Genomic DNA, 24,008 nt, shown 5'->3' with positions numbered 1-24,008 from the left:
GGGGGCGTTGGTACCTGCAGCTACTATTCGTTGAGCCGATGGTGCCTGCGAACCATCGCCAAGAATGGTTGCTAGTGTTTCTATTGCGTTTGCAACCCTACAGTCGACATAAGAGTCTCTTGAGTTTTTAACTGGAGTCATTGACGTCATCAAGGGAGCTAAAATTTTTATGGCCTGAACTATAATGGTTTCGACAGCAGGTGGTGCTGTATCAACTTGGCCATGCTGGTCTAACAAAGAAGCAGGGACATTCAAATCAGGCAGTCTGTTATCCCCCATTCTCCAATTATAGTCCGAAATAGGGGTTTTAGAAAAAGATTGAAAGTCTCTTACCGGTCCGGTGTTTTCTAGGACTTCGATCTTATTTCCTTTAGCTGTCATCATGGCTGGATTCTTCAATGACTCGCTAAAATCAGCAATCGGGTTCTCACTTGTTACTGGCAAACCTAAAGTTTGAAGGATTGCCTTCCTGAGTTCATCGTCCACCTCTAAGTTTGTTTTCGAGGCCTGAAGTGGCGTTCTTCTAGCCTCTACTTCTTTAGGTGATGGTGGTTTACTCACTGCCTTAGGCATTTCAAAAAATAAGGCTTCTGCTCCAAAACCTGCAGCTCCACTACACTCTTGGTCAATTAGAGTTTGGGGTTTTTCAGCCAAAATAGTTTTGGCCTGAGCCCTGGACAGTCCACTTTGTGACTCCATGCTTTTCACTGCAGCCCTAGTCAACATCTGTTTTTCCTGCTTTAATTCAATTGCAGACATTTCAGTCTAGCATATCGCCACGTGAGTGTAGGTTCGCTAAACCATCCTCTGCTACCAACTTGTCAGAATGGGGTTGAGGGTTGTCCCCGAACCGTGAACCAGCTCATGAGCAAACACACTAGGACTGAAATAAAACTAGCAGAGGAGTCTTGTATAAAAATATACTTTACTTCAAAATGTTTAAAAAACACTATATCTTTAAAAAGGCACATTAATAACAAAGTCTTATCTTGGTTAAATGAAGCCAGGCCATCTCCCTAAATTCTTCTCCACAATACCGAAACAGTCCATAAGAAAAAACTAACATGACATTAAACAGCTTCGGTGTTGATACATCATCGAGGTGGTAGAAGGGCAGCAGCATAGGCTTCACAGCTAAAAGTCACCTGTGAAAAACAATTCAATCAGCAAACATGGCTTGAAGCTCCTGGGTGGGAAACTGTCCAGCAAGAACAGTTCAGATGTTGGCTTGTGTTATAGCGCGGGAATAATGAGAGACACAAGCAAGCTAGTTACAACAGCTTTTTAATTCAGGGTGAGACTTCAGCAAAGAAACACAGGCAACAGCCCTCCTTATATACTTTTCAGAGGCAACCATGAACCAATCAGAATTCACTTCACATTTGAATTTCCCGCACAAAATAGATACATACATAACACCCCTCCACTCCCAGAAGGCACTTATCCTATCTATTTACATATTTACATACAAAATCATGCAGGTGACCAGGGCGTGTCCTAGTCCTGGTTGACCTGCGCAGTTCAGTTGTTGGCGAGGTGTCGAGCCGGTCGGAGGGACCTCCCGTCTCTCCCGGCTCCGCCAATGGAACCTCCTGGATTTCTCCGGAGGTTTGGCTATCCCCGGCTGGGAGTGTCGACTCGCTGGGGCGGCGCTGGAACTCTGGGTTGCCAGATAAGTATTCCGGCTTACTCGGGCTTGAGGTAGCTGTGTCAGGAAGACTTTGATAGTTAGGATTTACAGCAATTGCATTTCGTGTTGTAATTGTTTACGCAATTGATCAATATGTCTCCTCCAAATTTTACCATTCCCTATATCAACTGTGTATGACTTTGGGCCGGTAATTCCTACGATGGTTCCCTCTACCCACAAGGGCCCATTGGTATAGTTTCTGGCAAATACTGGTGTTCCCACTTGGAATTGCCTTAGTCCTCCCCCCCCCCCCCCTGAAATTATCGGGAGACTATTTGGGATGCAATCAATCGAGAATGCACCTTAGTTTTCAGCCCATTAAAAGCTCGGCTGGGCTGCGGCCCAAGGTTGGGCATGGGGTGGCATGCTGTACAGCTAAAAACTCATCTATTCTAGCCTGCCAGTCCCCTGCATTGAGCCTGGAAAGGGCTGCTTTGGCCGTTCTTACAAATCTCTCTACAAGGCCATTCGAAGTCGGATGAAAAGGAGCTAATAATGCATGTCTTATGCCTAATTCGGCTAGGAAACCCTCAAATTGAGTCGCCGTGAATTGGGGCCCATTGTCGGATACCAGGGTGTCCGGCAACCCATGTGTTACGAATAGTTTTCTGAGTACTTTGATTACGGCCTCAGAAGTGGTAGATGGCATTGAGGTGATCTCGAGCCACTTAGAATATGCATCTACAATGATTAGAAAGTTCTGGCCATGGAACGGGCCAGCGAAATCGATGTGAATCCTCCCCCATGGGCCCTTTGGTTTTTCCCATTCCCGAACGGGAGCAATAGGAGGATCTGGGCGGGATTCCTGGCAGGGCCTGCACTTCCCCACCCACTCAGTGACGTCTTGGTCGAGATGTGGCCACCAAACATAGCTACGAGCTAGGCCTTTCATGCAAACAATACCAGGGTGTCCCTCATGCAGCATTTCTAGAACCCTGTGCCTCAACTGTGAAGGAATGACCACCCTGTCACCCCACAATAAGCAACCCCTCAACATTGACAGTTCATTCTTCTTGTTAAAATACAATTGAAAATCCCCACCGTCCACCTTGGTAGGCCAACCCAGCCCATTACAGTGCGCAAAACAGAGTCTCTGGCAGAAACCTTTGCCACCTTGTTTGAAGAAATGGGGCCCGGAAATACAACGTCAATAAGTAGAACTGGGGCTTCCGGGGTTGGGTTGTCCAACAGTTCAGGCAAGGGGCATCGGCTGAGGGCGTCAGCATGTCCCAGAGTTCTGCCCGGTCGGTGAAGCAGTTTGTAAGAATAGGCGGCTAAGAAAATGGACCATCTGGTCATCCGGGGGGAAAGAGCAGTTGGGGTCGGCTTATCTCCAGCCAAAAGACCCAAAAGAGGCTGGTGGTCCGTAATGAGTTCAAAGGCACGGCCAAACAAGTACTCGTGAAATTTTTTGACCCCAGCTACAGCCGCTAAGGCCTCCCTGTCCAGCTGGCTATAGTTCCTTTCAGCACTAGACAAAGTGCGAGAGTAATAGGCGATAGGCGCCTCTAACCTGTTCTGCAGTCTATGGCTTAAAACTGCACCTACGCTAAAGGGGGAAGCGTCACACACCAACACTAGAGGTAGTTCAGAATTGTATTGGATGAGAAAACTGTCCTCAGACAAAAGTTTCTTTACTGCATTGAATGCGGCCACTTCTCGTTTGCCCCACACCCAAGGAACGTTTTTTCCAAGGAGCCTGTGCAGTGGCTCCGCAATAGTGGCTTTGTGTTTCAAAAACATGGTTTAGAAATTGAGCAGCCCCAAAAAGGCCTGTAGCTCGGTCTTCGATTTTGCGGTGGGCGCGTTTTGGATGGCCCTGACTTTGCTTTCTGTGGGGTGAATGCCTGTGCCGTCGATTCGATAGCCTAAGAATTCCACTGATGGGACCGCTATTTTGCATTTTGCTCGTTTAAGTTTGAGACCCGCTTCTCTGAATCTGGTTAGGACTTGTCTAACCCTCTGACCTAACTGAGTCTCGTCTTGGCCACTAATTAGAACGTTGTCAAAATACAGGACGACACCTGGGAGGCCTTGCAGAAGGCGCTCCATGGTACTCTGGAAGAGCCCTGGGGCGATGCTAACCCCAAACTGTAGTCTGGTGCATTTAAAGGCACCTCTGTGAGTTACTATGGTCTGTGATTCTGCCATAGCGTCATCTACTGGCAGCTGCTGGTACGCCTGTGCAAGGTCTAGTTTTGCGAATAGCTTGCCAGGCCCCAGGGAGTGTAGTAGATGGTGGACTATCGGAACGGGATAGGCGCTCTGCTGCAACGCCTTATTGATCGAACACTTATAGTCTAATTGAACCATCCGATTTGACTGGCGTGACTATTGGGGTTTCCCACTTAGCGTGATCTACGGGAATTAGCACCCCTTGCTTAATGAGCTTGTCAAGCTCTGCATCAATTTTGGGCTTTAACGCAAATGGAACCCGTTTTGCTTTCAGTCTAATTGGCGCTACGTTGGGGTCTAAATTAAAAGAAATAGGGGTCCCCAAGTACTTGCCTACAGTCTCTTTGAAAACGTCCGGAAACTCATGAAGGAGGGTTTCTTTGAGGGATGGGCTGCCAATGCTGTGAACGCCCATGAAGCCCATGCCGAGGGCTCGGAACCATTTCATGCCCAGGAGACTCGGTAGCAGCTTGCTCACGATGGTCAGGGGCAGTTCTCTCTGGAACACGCCGTAGATGACCCGGAATGTGCCCACGCCTTCTATGGGAACTCGGTTTCCCTGGTAGTCGAGGAGGCGAACTTTCTGTCGGGACAGCTGGGCTTTCTGGAACTTAGGCAGGAGCGCTTTGAGTGTTGTCCAGGACATTATCGATAGTGTAGACCCGGTGTCGATTTCCATTTCACACAGTCTGCCTTCGATTTCCACTTTCGTGTAGACTTTCTCATCGTCGGTTGTGCTGGCTTGGCTGATTCTCGTGCTGTAGGTCTCCCGCTTTTGAGATTCGCGCCGTTTTCTCGCGCCATCATCTTTGATTGGCTGTTTTGAACGTGCCGGTTCTGGTTGGTCGCGGTAGTCACGTGGCTTTCGACTACGCGGAAATTGAGCTCTGCAAACTCGTGCTAGGTGGCCTTTCCTCTCGCAACGCCTGCAAATGGCGTCTCTGTATCTACACGATTGTCTCTCGTGATTTCCGCCACAGCTAGAAGAGTTCTCATGGTGACGGCTTTGTTCGCTCTTTTTCTTTTCTGTATGGAAGACATCCTCATCCAACTCTTCCTCTGTGCTGGTTCGTGCCTCCTCTCTGTGGACAGGGGCTGTTTTCAGGCTGTCTTGGTAGTGGTCACTGCAATGCTTCAGAAGCCTTCATTGATGCTTCGTGTGCTCGGGCTTCGTCCAGCGCACTGGCTAGCATTAGGTCTGGCTTGGCCAGAAGACGCCTCTGTAACCGGGTGTCTCTAACGCTGCAAATCAGTTGCTCAAGTAGCGCGTCGTCTAAGTCTCTGTAGTCACAATGCATTGCGGCTTTTCGAAGGGCGGCCACATATGCACTGACCGGTTCTCCTTCTTTTTGTACACGTTGCCAGAGTTCGTAGCGCTGTACAAATTTAGACGGAACTGGAGCGTAGTGAGCTCTCAGGTTGGCTTGAAGGACGTCCCAGGAGACCATCTGGACTGGGGTTGGCTCACAGAGAGATTCGGCCATCTCAAAAACGTCTGGCCCACAGTGGCTTAAAAACAGGGCTCTTTTCCGGTTCGCTGAGAGTCCTTGCATTTCACTCGCCTCCAAGGAGCACTCAAACCTGGTCAGATACGACCCCCACTTCTCTCGGGTTGGATCGAAAGGTTTGGGCGGGACGTAGGCAGACATCGCAGTTTGTCTCCGTAGTCCCCTCGTCATCCTGGCTGGAAGTCCGAGCTCTTTTTGAGTTTGCTTCTTGTGGCCTCTATCCCACCTTCGTCGCCAATGTTGTAGCACGGGAATAACGAGAGGCACAAGCAAGCTAGTGACAACAGCTCTTTAATTCAGGGTGAGACTTTAGCAAAGAAACACAGGCAACAGCCCTCCTTATATACTTTTCGAGGGAACCATGAACCAATCAGAATTCACTTCACATTTGAATTTCCCGCACAAAATAGATACATACATAACAACTTGCGTGCTTCAACTCAGCAAAAGGCAAACCGAAATTGGAGACTTCAAAAGGTTCTCAGCTATCTCAACTCACAGTTGCACCTAGCTCCGTGGGAGTATCTTTACACAGCTTTTTGGCTCCTTTTCTGCTGCTATCTCTGCTGCAGCTGTCAGGACTCCTTATCTGAGTTCTTCTCCCTTCTGCAGCTCTGCTCTGGGCTCTGCGTCCAGGTGCTTCAGCACTGGCTCTGCATCTAGGCCTAAACAGCATCTAGGCCCGAATAGCAAGCAGAAAGGTCCTTGCTTATATGGGGAGTTAACCTGCAATTAACTAGGGTGGGGAAGGCTTGCAGTTAATTGCAAACAGGAGATGGCTTGATTGGATCCATACTGTTTGTGACTGATCAAGTAGCTACAGCAATCCTGAAAACACTCGTGATAGTCTCTCTGGATAATGATATGTAAACCTCCATAGAAAGTTATTTGCCATTGACTTCTTCCAGGATGTTTGCCAGTTTCATTTTACTTCCCAATTTAGTCTATGAGACTATCTGAAATTCCCTGCTGATTCCTCATCCAATTACTAACCAAGTTTTAGCTTTTTCAAGATGAGCAGAAGTTCAGACAAATTCATAATTAACACAATTCTAATAACATTAAACACATTCTGATTTTTTGCGAGGTGTAATACTCAATTAGGCATACTTTGCATGGAGTTGCTCTGATGACAATGAAGCTTAGTCAGATCAAATCAATATTTATAATGATCAAAAACCAGCATAATGAGGATGGCATACAAGGAACTTCAAAGCATAAAAATACAAAAATAAAATTACAAAAAAATCTAAAAATACTTTTTAAAAAATCTAAAAAGAGTCTAAAAGAAGTGCGAGAACAATAAAAGCATAAAAAAGCATGACAAATCAAATCTATCATAATACAATAATACACTCCATAATGATAATCTAGGTGTCCATTAAAACTATTGGTTTTTTTAAATTTCATGTTTTATTTATTTTATTTAAATAACATAAAAATTCAATTTCTATCAAACTGTGCGATCTGGGTACAGTTGTTTTAAGCAATCATAATCCACATATTTATTATAGCATTCTTCACAATAATATTGATCATATAATAGTATAATATAATAGCAGTAATACTTAACATTATCTTCTTTAACTCTCAACTTTAACATTTCCTCTTTTCATGTCTCCTCTTTTCTAACTTCTGTTTCTATTGTCTAGCCATTGATAAAATACGTTCCATATGAAAAAATGTTCAGTTTCTTCTTTATTTTTAATAGTAAGAGTTAATCTATCCATTTCTGCGCATTCTAGTATTTTCTTAATTACATTCTCATCTGACAAAATTTCATCTTTTTTCCATTCCTGTGAAAATACAATTCTGGCTGCAGTTAGTATATGTAAAATCAGATATATAATCCTTTTATCATATTTTTCTGGTAGGATGCCCAACAAAAATGTGTCTGGTTTCAAGTCTATATGCCGCTTTATCATTTTTTCCAACCAGGTATGTATTTTCGTCCAACATTTTTTAGCTTTTGGGCATGTTCACCACATATGATAATATGAACCAGATGATTGATTACACTTCCAGCATTTAGCAGATCTATCTTTATACATTTTTGCCAGTCTTGCCGGTACAAAATGCCACCTATAAACATTTTATACAAATTTTCTTTATATGCAGTTGACATAGTCAATTTAATATTTCTATTCCATAGTTTCTGCCATTTATCTAATTCTATTGCATGTCTAAAGTTTTTAGCCCAAGCAATCATTGTCTCCTTTACCTACACACTTTCAAGTTTAATACTTAATAAATACTAGTATAATTTCTTTATCAGTTTTTCATCTGTTCCAGTTAATATCTGGTCTAGTTCTGTTAACTCTTTGTTAAAACCATACGCTTTAGCATCTTTCTCGTAGCGAGATTGTATCTGCATGTGTGACCATCATGCAATGTCCATCCCTTGACTACTAAGTTCCTGCTTAGTTTTTAATTCCTTTTTTCATTCAAAATATATTTGTATCTTACAATTTTTTCCATGTTAATAACATTAGGATGTACCAATGCTTCCATAGTGGAAAGCCAGATTGGTATTTTCAAATAGTGTTGTTCTTTTATTTGAAACCAAACTAATAACAATGCATTCCTAACATAATGTCTTTGAAAATAACTATGTATCTTATTCTTCCCATACCATAAGAAGGTGTGCCAACCAGGGGTGGGTTCTAAATTTTTTTACTACCGGTTCTGTGGGCGTGGCTTATTTTGTTGGGGTGGCTTGATGGTCATATCACAATTCTTTAGGATTTAGCAGAGGTACTGGTCTACCAAGCTTTTAACTGCTTGCAGAGCTGTACCGATCTACCCATTTATTTTTGCGGGCACTGGTCTACCCATTTATTTTTGCAGGCACTGATCTACTCATGTATTTTTGCTACTGCCTCGGCAGAACTGGCGGAACCGGGAGGAACCCACCACTGATGCCAACCTAGTTGGAGGCTGTGGCCTTCTAGGGTTAATAATCTTGTATTATCTCAGACTGATCCATTCTTTCATGTGAGTACTGAGGCCTGATAGTACAATTCCCAGTCTGGTAGCCCAAAGCCCCCTCTTTTTTTGGCTTCCTGCAACATTTTGAAGCCTATTCTTGCTTTTTTCCCCTAACCAAATGTATCTTGATATCATTTTATTTAATTGTTCAAAATATTTTTTCTCCAGTTTTATTGGTATTGTTTGGAATAGATATAATAGTCTTGGTAAGATATTCATTTTTATAATAGCTATTCTTCCTGTTAATGACAGTTGCATATCTTTCCATTTCTCCAGGTTTAGTTTAATTTGCCTCATCAGTTCCATATAATTATCCCCTTTAATTGTTGCACATTTTGCTGTTAGTTGTATTCCTAAGAACTTCATTTTTTTAACTATCTGTATATTAATTCTTTCCATCAACAGTTTTTTATGTGTATCTGTAAGATTCTTAACTAAAATCTTTGTCTTATCCTTGTTTATTTTCAGTCCTGCTACTTCCCCATATTCTTCTATTTTTCTAATTAGCTTCGATCCAGTTTCTAAGGGGTCTTCTAGTATAAAAACCAAGTCATCTGCAAATGCCTGTAGCTTGTATTTCTCTTTTTTTATTTCCACTCCTTTTATTTCTTCATCTTGGCAAATGTTCCTGATTAACACTTCCAAGGTCAATATAAATACCAGTGGGGACAGTGGACCTCCCTGTCTAGTGCCTTTCTTGATATCAAAGTTCTCTGTCATTTCTCCATTAATATCACCTTGACTAATTGTTTACAGTATATTGCTTTGATCTTATTAATAAATCTCTCCCCATATTTTAGTTGTAATAACATAAATTGCCAACTAACATTATCAAATGCTTTCTGTGCATCTAAAAACATCAGTGCCATTTATTTTCCAGGGTGCATTTCATAATACTCCAATGTATTTAGAATCATTCTCATATTGTTTTTAATCTGTCTCTTTGGCAGAAATCTGTTCTGATCTGGATGTATAAATTCATTCAAGTACCTTTTTAATCTCTCTGCTATTATCGAAGCATATATTTTATAATTCGCATTCATGTAGTTCTTTATCTGTGTTAAATCTGAATCGTCTTTCGGTATAAGAGTAATATTTGCTTCCATCCATGAATTTGGTATTTTTGCTTCTAGTAGTACTTCATTATAAACTTCCAACATCACTGGGCTTAATATCTCTTCTAGTTGTTTGTAAAATTCTGCCGGTAGCGCATCGGGCCTGGGTGTTTTATTACTTTTTTGTCTCTTAATTGCTTCTGTCAATTCCATCATGGTTATCCATTCATTCAGCATATCTTTAACTGAATCAGGTACCTTAGGGAGTTCAGATTGTTCCAGATATTGTTGTATTTTATTTTCCAATATTTCCTCCTTGTCATACAATTTCTCACAGTACTCTTTTATAATAATTTTTTTCTCCTCATTCTGATAGTGAAAAGTCCCTTTCTCATATATTAGCCGATATATCAATTTTTTCTCTCTCTCTTTTTTCAATTTATATGCCAATAATCTTCCAGGTTTATTTGCATTTTCAAATAAATTTTGTTTTGCATTTTTAATTTTTTGTGCCAATTCTTTTTCCAATAGGTTCGTTTTATGTTTTATTAAGTCTATTTGATTTTTCAATTCCTTTTTTTTTTTTTTTTTTTTTTTTGTGGTTCTCTCTGGAGTTCTGATTCTAATCTTTTGTATTCTTCTAACATTTTCTTATTTTGTTTTTTCTTATTATTTTTCTTTCTGATATATGTTATAGCTAATCCCCGGGTATATGCTTTAACAGTATTCCATACAATTTGCAGGGAGGTCTTTTCCTTCCTATTCTCCTTGGGAAAAAAATCCAATTCTTTTTCCATCTTTTGTATGAATTCTTTATCTTGCAGTATTGCTTGATTTAACATCCATCTCCATTTTCTTTTTTGTCCTTTTCAAACAACTTTCATTCTGCCCAAACATTTAGTTCTGTTTCTATCTCTTGCACACATGTTTTCAATTCTGATGTCATCCATACCATGTCTATTCTGGACCAGGATTTATGCCTGTTTGAACAGAATGAATATTGATTTTTCTTAGTGTGTGTTTCTCTCCATACATCTTGGGTTCCTATTTCTTCCACCATTTTAAGGAAGGTTTCTGGGAATGTTTTTGGGGGGTTTTTTGCCTATTTTACTGCTCTTATAGTCAAGTTCTGTGTTTATAATTGCATTGAAGTCACCTACCACACAAATATTTTCATATTCCAATTCTATAATTTTCTTATGGAGTTTTCCATAAAACTCATCTTGTTTATTATTAGGTGCATATATCACTATCAACAACATCTGGTTTTGGTTCATTGTTACCTCCACCATCAATATTCCCCCCTCTCCATCTGCAAAAATTTGTCTAGTCTTTATTGTTTGTTTAATATATAACACCCCCCCCTCTTTTCTTTTGCTGTGCTAATGAAAAATATAGTTTCCCAATTTTGAGGTACTCTAAAAGTTTACTGTATTGCTTTTTAATGTGGATTTCTTGAAGACAGATTAAATTTGACTTTAATTTTTCTAGTTTGTTAAAAAAATTCTTTTTCTTTTCATTGGTGAATTCAGTACATTATGTTAATTGATAGTAATTTTACTTCTTCTTCCATTGTTTACTTATAGATAAGTACATATATAGATGTATATATGTTGTTCTAGTTGATCTTATTTCTCTCAGTTCTTTCTGTCTTACTCCTTCTCTTTCCCTTCTCTCTTTTTTTCTCTGTTTCAGTTTCTTCTTGTTGTGTATTTCCTTCTGCTGCCCCTCCAGCATCTCTGCTTGCTCCCTGTTCTCTTCTTCCTCATGTGCTGTAAAGTACTTGATAATAGAATTGTTCTGCTCTAGCTACCGTGTCGAATCTATGTCTTTTTCCCATCCAACTCACCAGTATTGCCTCAGGTATTAGCCATCTAAAGTTTTCCTTGTATTTTATCAATTGTTTTGTGAGAAATTGGTACTATTTTCTTGTGTCTCTTATCCTTCTGAGTATTTGTTTCAGAACTACTATTTCTCTTCCTTTATATTTCAGTGGTGCATCTCTTTATTTTTATTTTTATATAAAAGCAGTAAATTTAAAACTTCCTAAACTTTAAATGGCTAGATCTAAAAAAAGAACAACTAAAAAAACCCCAATTAACTATTTTTTTTAAAGCTCCCAAAGGGGGAAAAACTTACCCAATAGAACAGAGGTCTATTTGCTGGGAATTGAAGTCCACAAGCCTTAAAGTTGCAGATAGAGCTGCTCACCGATGAGCTTGATTGCAGGCAGGGAGATTCAGTTGCTTGCTGATGCAATGGATTGCAGGTATTACAGCAAGCGAAGCAAGGCAGGCATTGTGACCAGCAGTTAGGGTAAACTGGAGGCTGGGGGGGGGAGAGAAAAAAAGAAACTTTTTTTCTTTTAAATGGGTCTGACAATCCAAGCTGAGTTGCTTGATTAGCAGGCAATTCAGATGGGATCATCAGAGCTTGGATCGTCAGAGCCATTTAAAAGGAAAAAAAGGCTCTGATGATCGCAAGGCTCAGCTGGGCATGGGGGGCGGAGACAGGGATTTTTGCGAACTAGCCGCCACCATCGCTACCTACTCGCCTGAGCCGGTCCGAACCGGGAGCATTTCACCCCTGCTCCAAGGTTAGCAGTCTTTGGTTTTTCAGATTCACCCACTCCCTGATCCATATCAAACTCGTTGCTCTATAATATGTCTCCCATGCTGGGAGTCCAAATCCACCTCTGCCTCTATCATCCTGCAAAGTACTTAATTTAATTCTTGCCTTTTTTCCTTCCCACACAAATTTTGTAGTTATCTTATTCAAATTTTTTTTAAAAAAATATTCAATTTTACTGGAATTGTCTGAAATAAGTAAAGCAGTCTCGGCAGAACATTCATCTTTATAGCTGCTATCCTCCCTAATAATGATAATTTCAGTTTCCCCCATTTTTCTAAATCCTCTTTTATTTGTTGAACTAAAGTTACATAATTATTCTCCTTTATAGTTGAGCATCTAGCTGTCAAATATATGCCTAAATACTTAATCTTTTTTACTATTTGTAATCCTAATTCTTTATTTAATTCCTCTGTTTGTTTTCCTGTTACATTTTTCATTAACATTTTGGTCTTATCTTTATTAATTTTTAAGCCAGCTACCTTCCCGAATTCCTCTATTTTTCTTATCAATATTGGTCCTGTTTTTAATGGTTCTTCTATGAAGAATACAAGGTCATCCACAAATGCTTGGACCCTGTATTCCTCTCGTTTAACATTCAATCCTTTTATCTTTTTGTTTGATCTCATTCTTATCAATAAATTTTCCAATGTCAGAATGAAAAGCAAGGGTGAAAATGGACATCCCTGCCATACTCCTTTTTTTATTTCAAGAAATTTGTAAAGTCTCCATTTACTATTATATTTGCTTTTTGTTTTGTATATATGGAGGCTATTATATTTTCAAATCTCTCCCCAAATTTCATGTTTTTTATTTGCTGAAGAATAAATTGACCTGATCAAAGGCCTTTTCGGCATCCTGCCCCAGCTATGGAGCCCAAGAAATGTAGCACACACAAAACTCCGAACAACTCCGTTTACTACAAACACAGTTTTTTTCAAATGTAGGCTATTACTAAACATGTCCTTAACAGCCTGCCAGAAATTCCAAAGATTAGATACAGACTTACAATAGTTGGCAATTAGCCCAGAAACCAGGTTTGCAAGGAAAATTCACTCTCAAATGCTCAACAAATGATCGGACGAACACACGTTGTTTCCTGCATTGTTTGCGAGCTGTGTGCAAACTTAAATAGGCTAAGGGAGTGGCCAATTAGCCCCAAGCCTTACTCTTTTTTTTTGGTAAATATTTTTTATTTATTTTTTCCAAATTTAAACATAAAACATAACTTTCAAAAGCAAAAATCTCGATCCGGTCATAGATGGTTACCACGCTTATATTCTTTTCACAAGCTCAATTCACAATTTCCATTACATCTTTTATAAGTAAACAAAAAAGAAAAGAAAAGAAGATAAAAAAGAAATTCAAAACTTTAAAAAAATCAATTTTAACTCAAATTTAACACTTTCATCTATATAAATCCATTATATCTATCCAAAATTAGTTTCAAATTCACTTTCACTTATTTTTACATCTGCATAACAATTCTAAACATATCTTTATTCTTCTTTACCTTATATCTTATACAAATCATATCAAAATTATTTTTACAATATTCCAACCTCTTGTTAAGTGTTTACCTTACAATTTTATCACCATTTATTCTTAATTTCAATTCAATACCTCTCCATTTTTATTATATTTTATAAAACAACATTTTGTCTAATTTTAATCCTTTGACCCTTATCCTCAAATCAGTTTACCTTACTTTTTTTTCTCCCAGTTATATATTACACAGATTTCTCACAAAGACATATTTTATTTACTCCAATTTCTAATATATTTTCCACTATATCTCCCTCTAATATTTAACTATCTTCCAGGTTATTCTATTTGATTAATTTTCAGCTTGATCCCCTCCAAAACACCAACTATTTAGTTAATTTCAGAATAGTTCCTCAATCTCCTCCAACTCTCCTCCTATTTGTTTGGCTGTTTCCAGCATTTTGTGGTCTGATTTCCAGCATAGTCTCCTCCTTAATTCCCTCCATTGTTTGGCTGATTTCCAGCATAGTCTCCTCCAACTCTCCTCCTATTTGTTTGGCTGTTTCCAGCATTTTATGGGCTGATTTCCAGCATAATCTCCTCCTTAACTCCCTCCATTGTTTGGCTGATTTCCAGCATAATCTCCTCTAATCTCCCGCCATTGTTTGGCTGGTGTCCAGCATAATTCCCCCCGCACTCCTCCTATTTGTTTAGCTGATTTCCAGCACTTCTAATTAATTTCCAACATATTTCCACCGAGTCTCAAACTCTTATCTAGTTGGTATCCATCCCACACATTTTAACTGTAATATAATTATCTGTTTTATATCATTTTTCCATCCTACTCTTTCAACTTAAATCTCAGCATATTTCATAATAGTCATCATTTCCGACATGTATTACCTTAATTCAAGACTAATCACTAGTATCTGTGTATCTTGTATTTTGTTCAATCAATCCTTATTCATCAGTTTAACATTAGTTTGCAAATTAAAATTAAAACGTATTACATCAAACAGTACATTTTCTTAAAATTTTCCTGCCTCAAAATATATTCTTTTTTATTATTTTTATCCCCTTGATATCATCCACTATTTTAATAGCCACCTCTTATTTTCTATTTTTATTATTTCACAACCCTTCCTGTTTTTATCCAAAAATCATATATACCTAGGCTTTTAAACTTTATCATATATACATAGGCTTTTAAACTTTACATTTCAGTTAGTCACATTTAAATTTATCCACTTTAATTCTTCCTTTTCTTCCTTTTCCTCTCTGTCCAAAGTGCTCTATTTCAAGGTTCATCAGTTCAAAGTAAAGAATTTCTGTATGTCCCTTTAAAACTTTTAAAATGTCTGTTCCAAGTGTAGTGCATCAGCTTCCTGTCTTTGTTAACTACGCCACACCTAGCTTTTGTTTACAGTTTTGTCAGTCTCCATTGTTAAAATCCGAAATATTCTTTTTTTCTTCTTTCTTCTTTCTTAAAATCATCTGGGACAGAGTAGGAATCTCCAAAATCCTTATATCCAATATTAATTTCAAGTAATCCAAGGTAAAAAGCCAATTAACATGTTTCTTTTCCACCCAGAAAGGGAAATCTCTTCAATCCACTTCCCTGCTTAGTCACTGCAGACTCCATGGCTATTTTGTAGCCATCCATCTGTCTATCTTCATTAGCTTCATTAGCTTCATTTTCTTTTAGAGACATTAATTCTCAGGAATATCCATTTCTCCTATCCACTCCAGTTAAAGGCACAGTCAAATTTCAGAAATTTATTAATGCCAAATCATCCAATTTAAGTTTACTGCAACAAAATTCAATTTGGTTTTTTTACCCATTTTTTTTCTTTTCAATCTTTAAGCCCCGCAGTCCAGCAGCCGCTTTTAAATTTCGGGTCTTATTTTCCAATAATTCCAAATAGGTACATTATATTGCCTGGGTTGGTGTCACTCACCCAGCTTCTTGATCTTTGCTCTTTCTTCATCTTCTTCCTCCAGCACAATCCTTGTTCCCGGTTGCCACGGTTTTAGGGCAGCCACCATGGCTGCCGTTCCACTGCCGCCAACGTGAAGGAGAAGCCTCTGGCCCCGAGGAACCTGCCCATTCCTCTCGGCCGCCCAAGGTGTTCCTTCTTGTCCCCCTGTCCCTACAAGACAGGGGAGGTCCACAGACCTATCGGCGGCAGCTTAGCAGAAGGGATTTGGCAGGGCTCAGCAGAGCTCGCCATTTCCCCGTCTGTTTCCCCGCGGCGCCAACCGGAAGTCATCAGCCCCAAGCCTTACTCTTGAGGAGACCTCCTCCTGAGTAACCACTCCTGCCTTTTGGCAGCTCTACGTGCTCGTGCATTGAGAAGAGGCTCCTCCACTTTACTCTCTTCACTTGAAGGAGCCTCTGGAGGATCTGAAGGCCCTGGCTGAATCTCTGCCTCTGGCACCACATCTTCTTCAGCCTCCTCGCTGTCCAACTCGAGACCCGGCTGCACAGGCTGCTGGCGCGACACCACACCAGCCTCCTCATTGTCAGGATCAGCCACAATCTGCGCAGGCTGCTGGCGGGCCACAACAGATGAAGGCTGCCTGTCTCTCTGGATGCACCTCATAATATTCTAATACATTAATTATAGTTCTTATATTATTTTTTCATTTGTGTTGTTGGTAAAAACCCATTTTGGTCTGGGTGTATTGTACAATTTAATATTTTTTTCATCCTATTTGCCATTATATTCATAAAAATTTTGTAATCAGTGTTTAATAAAGTGTTTTTTATCTGTGCTATATCTGCTCCTTCCTTTGGTATCAACAAAATGTATGCTTTTCTCCATGAATCTGGTAGCCTTGCCTCTATTAATGCCTCATTACAAGTTTCTAATAATATCCAATAACCTCCTAGTCCTTTATAAAATTCACTTGGTAATCCATCCATCCCTGGGGTTTTGTTATTTTTTTGTTTCTTAATCGCCTCTCTTAACTCTTCTATAGTAATATTCCTATTTAATATCTCCCTTTCTTCTTCTGTTAAGGCCGATATTCCCTCACCATTTGGATATTGATTTATTTCCTCATCTGTCACTTTATCTTGTTCATAGAGTTCTTGAAAAAAGACATGCTATCTCCTTTTTCTTTTCTAAACTATATTGCATTTTACCCCTTTTATCCTATAGTTGCTGAATTGTTCTTTTCTCCCTTTCTATTCTTAATCTATAAGCAAGCCATCTCCCTGGCTTATTCACGTGTTCAAAATAATTCTGCTTTATAAATTTCAAGGCCTTTCTATAATTTTCCTGTTCCAATATATTCAATTTATGTTTAGCTGCTATCTATTTACCTCTAATTTGCTCATCCCCAGGTTTATTTTCTAGTTTTTCTTCCCAATTTTTGATCTCTTCCTGCACATTATTATATTCTTTTTCCCTTTCCTTTTTTTGTTTTGCACTATATGTTATTATTAATCCTCTCACTTAAGCGTTCATTGTGTCCCACAGATTCTGAAGGGTAGTACGGTATTTTGTTTTGTCTCTAAAGAACAACTCTAATTCCTTTTTCATTGGCTCTATATGTTCCTTTTCCTTCAGTAACTGTGGGCTCAACATCCATCTCCTCTTTTTCCTTTGATGTCCTTTCCATATCAACATTACAGGGTTATGGTCAGCCCAATTGTTTGGCATTATTTCTACTGTTTCTACCTCTTGAATAAGTGTCTTTGTTATCCATACCATGTCTATTCTGGACCACGACTTGTGAGGATTGGAATAATGTGTAAATTTCTTTACCTCGGGGTTGCAGAATCTCCAACTGTCTATTAAATTTAGTTCTTCTACTAGATCTGTAAAAGTTCTAGGAAGTACATTTCTCTCTCTCTCTCTCTCCTCTCTCTCTCTCTCTCTCTCTCTCTCTCTCTCTCTCTCTTTTTTGTTATTCTGATCACTGCTATAATCCTTTTTTACATCTACAATTGCTTTGAAATCGCCAATTAAACATGTGTTATCTGTTTTTTCTTCTATTATCTTTTCATGTACTTTTTAATAAAATTCTAGCAGTCCACTATTCAGCGCATAGATGACCACCAATAAAATATTTTTATGTTCTAATTTTACCTCTATCATCAATATTCTTCCTGCTGAATCTACTATTTCAAACCCTCTATTCCTTCTCTAATGTACACCACTATTCCTCTTTTCTTTTCTTCCGCTAATGCTACAAATAATTCCCCTATTTTTTTACATTATAAGTATTTTTCATCCTGTTTCCTTTTGTGCACCTCTTGGAGGCACACTATATCCACTTTTTTGTTTTGCCACTTTTCTAAAAATTTGATGTTGTTTAGCTGGAGAGTTAAGACCATTTACATTTAATGATATAATTTTTAAATTTTGTTCCATTCCTTTGTGGTTCTATTACGTGCTATTTCCTATTACTTCCTGTCCCTTCTCTTCACTCTTGTTCTCACTCCACCTTCTTGAAGTTCCCCTTCTTCCTCTTTATCTTCCTCCTCTAGTACCTTTTCCTGCTCTTCCTGTCTTTGGGTCCCTTTAGTCCTCTGTTCCAGCTCCTCCCTGTTACTATTTACTCCTTCTATACCCATAACTTGGTCATGAAGGTTCTGTGCTTTGCTCTGTGAGTCCACTTTAATTTTTTTCCCTTGCCACGACACCAACATTCCCTCCGGTGTTATCCATCTAAACAGTATGTGCCGCTTATTTAATAATGTGGCTTGGAACCAGTATTCCTTTCTCAGTTTTCTTATTCTCTTAGGACCTGCTTTAATGTAATTATTTCCTTGCCTCTATAAAACATGGGTTCATTTTTTGTTATTTTATAAACAATGTCTCTTACTTTTCTTCACACAAATCTTACATGGACCTCCCTTGGTAGTTTATATTGTCTGGTATAGTTCATGTGGACCCTATAGACCTCGTCCAGCTCATTTATTATTTCATCCTTATCTTGCTGGAGGGCCTCCGCAATCACTTCCGCCATCACAAATGTCAAGTCCTCCTCTCTATCTTCGACAACGTTCTGAACTCTCAGATAGAATGAAGCTCTCTCCATCTCCAGGTGGGTCACTGTGTTTTCCAGTTCTTTATTTAGTCCTATCATTTTCTGGTCCAATGAATCCAATTTTCCTTCTGTCTGTTCTATTCTTTTCTCTATGACTGTTATTCGTTGGTCATTTTTTTGTATGATTTCTTGTATTGAACCCATCTTTTCATCTAATTTTTGAATATCGCTTTTGACTTCCCTCTTGATCTCATCCATATCCCTCCTCGCTTCTTCATGATTCTTTGTCATACATTCCTGCAGTTTTGCCATAGTCTCTTGAATTGCTGAGAGGGTAGCCTGCATAGTTTGCATATTCGAAGTGGTTGTTTTTCTGATGGGAACATTCCTTCTATTATTCTCTGCACTGCAGGAGAAGCTGATGGTCCAGTCAATGTTGAAGTAGTTTTCTTTCCCGCCTTCACAATAGTTGTGGTGGTGCTGGTCCTTTCCTTTATTATTCTATACTGTACCCCTAAAATCCTATCTATCTTTTCCCAAATCACCATCCACTTCACTATTCAACTTCCTTTCTTTCTTTTCCTTATCCCTTACTACCAGATTATAAACTAGTCCACTACAATTCACAATGCATCAATCCCAAAAAGCTTATCTATATAATATAATTCCTAACTTAATTAATAAAATTCTGTTCAAAAGAGAAATTCATTAATACCTTAATTAATAATCTAATTACTAAAATTATTCCACTTTTAGTCTAAACCCAACAAATAAGCAGATATACTAATATTTATTTAATCAATTAAGAATCTCTAATATTAACTTTAAATATTTGTTTTAAATAATAAATGAACAAGTCAAAAGGAAAAAGTAAAGAAAAAGAGCAGGAGAAAATAAAAAAGGAAGAGAAAAGGTAAAAAGATAATAAATTTATCAATAATTAGTAATAATTTGCTATTAATTAATTATAAATGTAAAAATTTAAATTCTATTTGTTACCATTTAAATAAATATATCAGCATGTAAGTTATATATAAATGTAAATAGTGCTTTCAGTTCTTGTATTTAAAAGTTCAAATTAATCTTTCCTTTGAAATTTTAGTCCTTCACTCAAAAATGACCATCAGCTGGTCCTTGCCTTCAAGATGGCAATCTCCAATCTACACTATCACTCTCATGCGCCCTTTACTTTTTGCCAATCCACACTTCTTCTTTCATTAGAGCAGCAAATGTAGGGGTAAAGACAGAACCTTGTATTCAGGTTTGCTTCTCTTTCCCAGCTTCCTGGAACACTCACTTTCCTTCCGATCGTCTCCTTTTCCACTCCCCTGGTGTTCTTCTGCTGGTCTGAATTTTGCCCTCTTTCCATTTTGCTCTCCTCATTATTTGCTGCCCAGTCACACTCAGAGTCTTTCTTTCCTCTCTGCTGCCCCTCCAGACTCCTCCTCTCCAATTGTCCAAAAACTGGAAACTTCTGTTTCCTGCTCTCACCACTGAATCTCGCACCATACTCACTCTCCGCTTCCTATTGCTCTAAACCGGGACATCAAGCCTCTGGGTCAACCATGTCGGCTGGCTTCTTCTGTGTCTGGATAGAGGGTCCTTCTTGGTGTGGTGGGAGACCGCACTCTCCACACCTCCTCCGAAGATCCCCTCCTTCTTGCTGGTCCCACCAGGACCGATCCTCACCCCTTGGGAATGGAGCGATTTTCCCCCATGCCGCCTCAACCCCACGTCACCGCTGGAAGTCTCTCTAATATATTTTTCATTCTTATTGTTTTTTCAGTTTGAAAACATTTTTGGTTGATCCTCCAATGTCAAATATTCTCTGGTCCTAAATTCAATAATTTAAATTGTTGTTGCATTGCTTGTATTTTATGAGTTATGAAATGATTAGCTTTAGCCAGAAAATATTGAAATGATTAGCTTTAGCCAGAAAGGATCCTGTGATAGCTATCAGTGACCTAGGATACTGTTTCTCAGCCTTAGAAACTTTAAAGTTGTGAAGTTCAAGTAGGCTGGGGAATTCTTGAACTGACATACACATATTGTAAATTTGTCGCAGTTGCCAACAATTGTCTAGGCAATCCTTGTCCAGAATAATAATATTAATGGATCACTGGGAGAGAAGGGGAGAAGGGGAAAATGAAGCAAATTAAACTATGGTTTCTTGGCCTGAAATCAATGGCTAAAAAAGAAGCATGTTTTCTTAATGATTGTCTGCCAATGGAAAGGCACACTGCTCTAGAAGAGGCTGCTCTATAAAAAAAATTTCTATTGTTTGTGGATAACAGCCAACTGATAGCAGAAATTCAACATGGAACTCTTCACAAGAAAGAATGATTCATCTTTCTAGATTGATCCCAAAAAATACACTAGAAGGAAGGGGTTAAAAATCATAAATCTTTTTGTCTTGTTGGCAGAGTCAGCTTGCCTCTGGATGAGATAATTCTTCTTCTTGATGTTCCTTTTGGCCCACCAGTGCCTGTTCTGCCTGTTACAGTGTTTATCTAAGGACAACTTAGATAGAAACCATTTAAGGATAATAAAAGGAGTCAGTCTCTTAACTGCACTGACAGAAGTGTGTCCGACTTCTCATTTGTACCTTTTCTGTTGATAAAATTTTGCTGGTGGCATGCCATTTCTGCTATTACAATCCTTGGAAGTTCATATAAAAATCTCCTAGTTGATTTTATTTTATATTTTGAAAACTGTGTTGAAAACCTTATCACAGTAGAATGCTTTTTAAAATTAAAATATATTAAGTCAGATTAGATGTAGAAAATGATAACTATCATATAAATATTTTAAATAAATCCCACCAGAGTTTGACAATGTAAATATTTAATTTTAGATACCAGAGCTCATGTTTATAGAAGAGAAAGAATTAGAAGAAGAACCTGAAGAAGAAGAAGTTGGAGGTGAGTCTTTACTGTATGAAAGCTATTGGATAGCAACACAATTATATAATTATTCATAAACAGGATGGATTGTTTGAAACATTTTGGTACAAAATTGTTTTAACAGCAAATATTATTGGTTTCAGGACAGCATCCATAGAGGACTCAAAGATTCTGGATGTGATCAAAGAGCCATCTTTTTAAATGTACATCATGCATATGATTGGCTGATTGATTGAGTGAGTTAGTGAGTGTTTATGGGGCATGGTGTCATTGTTGACTTTTAGTGACCATATAGATAGTTTTTTTCCTTGACAATCTATCCCAGTCTGGTTCTTCAGCTCTTCCAATAGCACTGCAATTGCCACTGTAACTTAGTCTATCCATCTTGCTGCTGATTGTCCTCTTTTTCTTTTTCCTTCCACCTTTCCCAGCAGTTGCACTTTCTCCAGAAACCTAAGTCTTCACATAATATATATGAAATAGAATAATTTGAGCATAATTATTTGTACCTCAAGTGAGAATTATGGATTGATTTATTTGATGATTCACTGATTTGTTTTCTTGGCTCTCCACTATATGCTTAGGAATCTTTTCCCGCATAAACTTTGGAAAGAATTAATACTTTTCATAGCTTGTGTCTTCCAAGTTCAACTTTTGTTTCCATAGAACATCATAGAGAATACTAGGGCTTGCACTGTTCAGATTTTTTTGTTATAGACACATCATAGCATCTGAATATCTTTTCTAAGGCCTTCATGGCTATTCTGCCAAATGTTAGTTTGTGTTGCATTTAGAATAGAATGAACTGGAAGGGACCTTGCAGCTCTTCTAGTCCAGCTCCCTGCTCAAGCAGGAGAATCTATACCATTTTAGATAAGTGGCTGTTAGACTTTTCTTAAAAACATCCAGTGATGTTTTTAAGAAAACATCATTTAAACCCATGATTTCTGCAGGCAATTGTTAACTGTTTTCACTGTTAGGAAGTTTCTCCTTAATTCCAGGTTGCTTCTCTCTTTGATTAATTTCCAACTGTTGTTTCTTGTCCTGCCCTTTGGTGCTTTGGAAAATAATTTGATCCCTCCCCAACAGTACATAATGATATTATTTCATATCTAGATTACTGAAATCTGATGGAAAAAGCAATTAAAAAGAAATAAAAATATGATAAATCATACTGGGAAGATCCATCATGTTTCAACATCCAGCCATGGCATTTAATTACATTTTCAATACCATCCTTAGTGAAATCTATCTTTCTCAAACACAATTAGATAATTTTAATATTGTCTCGTTTCTTGTGTGTGGGTGGAGCCAAGATGGAAACAGTGAGCAGCAGCCCTGAGCTTTGCTCTCCTTTTTATTATCTATTTTTATCCTTTTTAAAAATAATCTTTCTACTTTTAAATCAATTTTTAACAATTTTAACTTTAAAATTTAAAAAGTTTTAATTTCACCACTTGAGAAGTTCAGCTTTTACTCCAGCTTTTACTCCAGCTTTTTACTCCAGTTAGTAAACCATTTAGTGAATGAGTGGAAAGTTTTCTCTACTAAGCAAACAAAACCAGCTAAACATGGCTGTGACAAAACCCAGACAACCCAAGATAAAAGATTTTTTTCAGATAACGGACACTGCAAATAAGTCTCCTTCTCTCTTTTCTTCCCCCCTTGCAACCCCAGCAAACAAACCTAGCCCTCTTCTGGATTGGGAAAAAGATGACTGCTTCTCTATGGAGGAGGGAATTGCAATTCCAGTATGCGTTGGAGGGGAGAACAAGAATAATATTAGGAACAATTTTAAAGGAGACTTGGATTTGGTTGCTAAGAATTGCCTACTAACAGCAGAAACAGTCTCTGACATATTTGACCAACTCCTGGAAGCAAATGGAGAAATTAAAGAACAAAAGTCTCTAGTGATAAAATATATTAATGTTAGATGAAGAATTAAACAGCAAAGCTCACATTCCAAAGCTTACCCATGATGTTCAGCCAGCCTGTATGGACTGTGGCTCTCAGGACAAAGCAGATGCACTGGAGATACTGGTCTTGCAGAGACACAGGATCTTACTCCAGTTGCTAACACCCCTCTGAACAGTGGTAGGTAGCATAACAGGAGAGTGGTTTTGATCTCTCTATCCCAACTCTTATGCTGTAGAGTATATTCTAATGAGCTAGTAGAGATTTCTTGGCTCCCTAACAGACAAGGCTGCAAAAGAATATTGGTAACCTTTGGGCAGATTGTTCTGCCATCAATGTTATTCAGGCTTGAGACCTCACTAAAGAAATTCTATATTTGGCCAAAATGGGTATTTCACACCACCCAAATTCAGTCTCTATTAAAGCCTGGGCAGAGAGCCAAGATAGTGGGGGAGGTCGACATTAATCTTGGGAACTCCAAAATACCAATGGCCAAACAAACAAACAAGCCCTCAACTAACAAGGTTAAGAAAAGATAAGGACAATAAAAAAAATATTTAAATCTACACAATGGAAAGCTTCAGTTCATGGATGACAAGGAAGAGCTAGTCTACCAGTTTGCTACCGTTTGCTCAGGAGACCAAGAGATGATACTGGAGAA

The 24,008-nt window shown here is 38.6% G+C and overlaps 1 protein-coding gene across 8 annotated transcripts in view; it reads left to right on the top strand.

The window, feature by feature from the left end:
- The window catches only part of NME8 (NME/NM23 family member 8), a 318,092-nt gene that overhangs the window by 175,772 nt on the left and 118,312 nt on the right, over positions 1-24,008 (top strand). For all 8 annotated transcript variants that reach the window (XM_087892436.1, XM_060686126.2, XM_087892434.1 and 5 more), the window contains one exon: positions 21,385-21,451. In XM_087892436.1, coding sequence (XP_087748562.1) covers positions 21,385-21,451 — 67 coding nt within the window. The remainder of the gene's footprint in view (positions 1-21,384; positions 21,452-24,008) is intronic.

Source organism: Pantherophis guttatus, chromosome 4, assembly GCF_059756535.1.
Source record: "Pantherophis guttatus breed Tessera chromosome 4, ASM5975653v1, whole genome shotgun sequence".
NCBI lineage: Eukaryota > Metazoa > Chordata > Lepidosauria > Squamata > Colubridae > Pantherophis > Pantherophis guttatus.
This window is presented reverse-complemented; position numbering and strand designations above follow the sequence as displayed.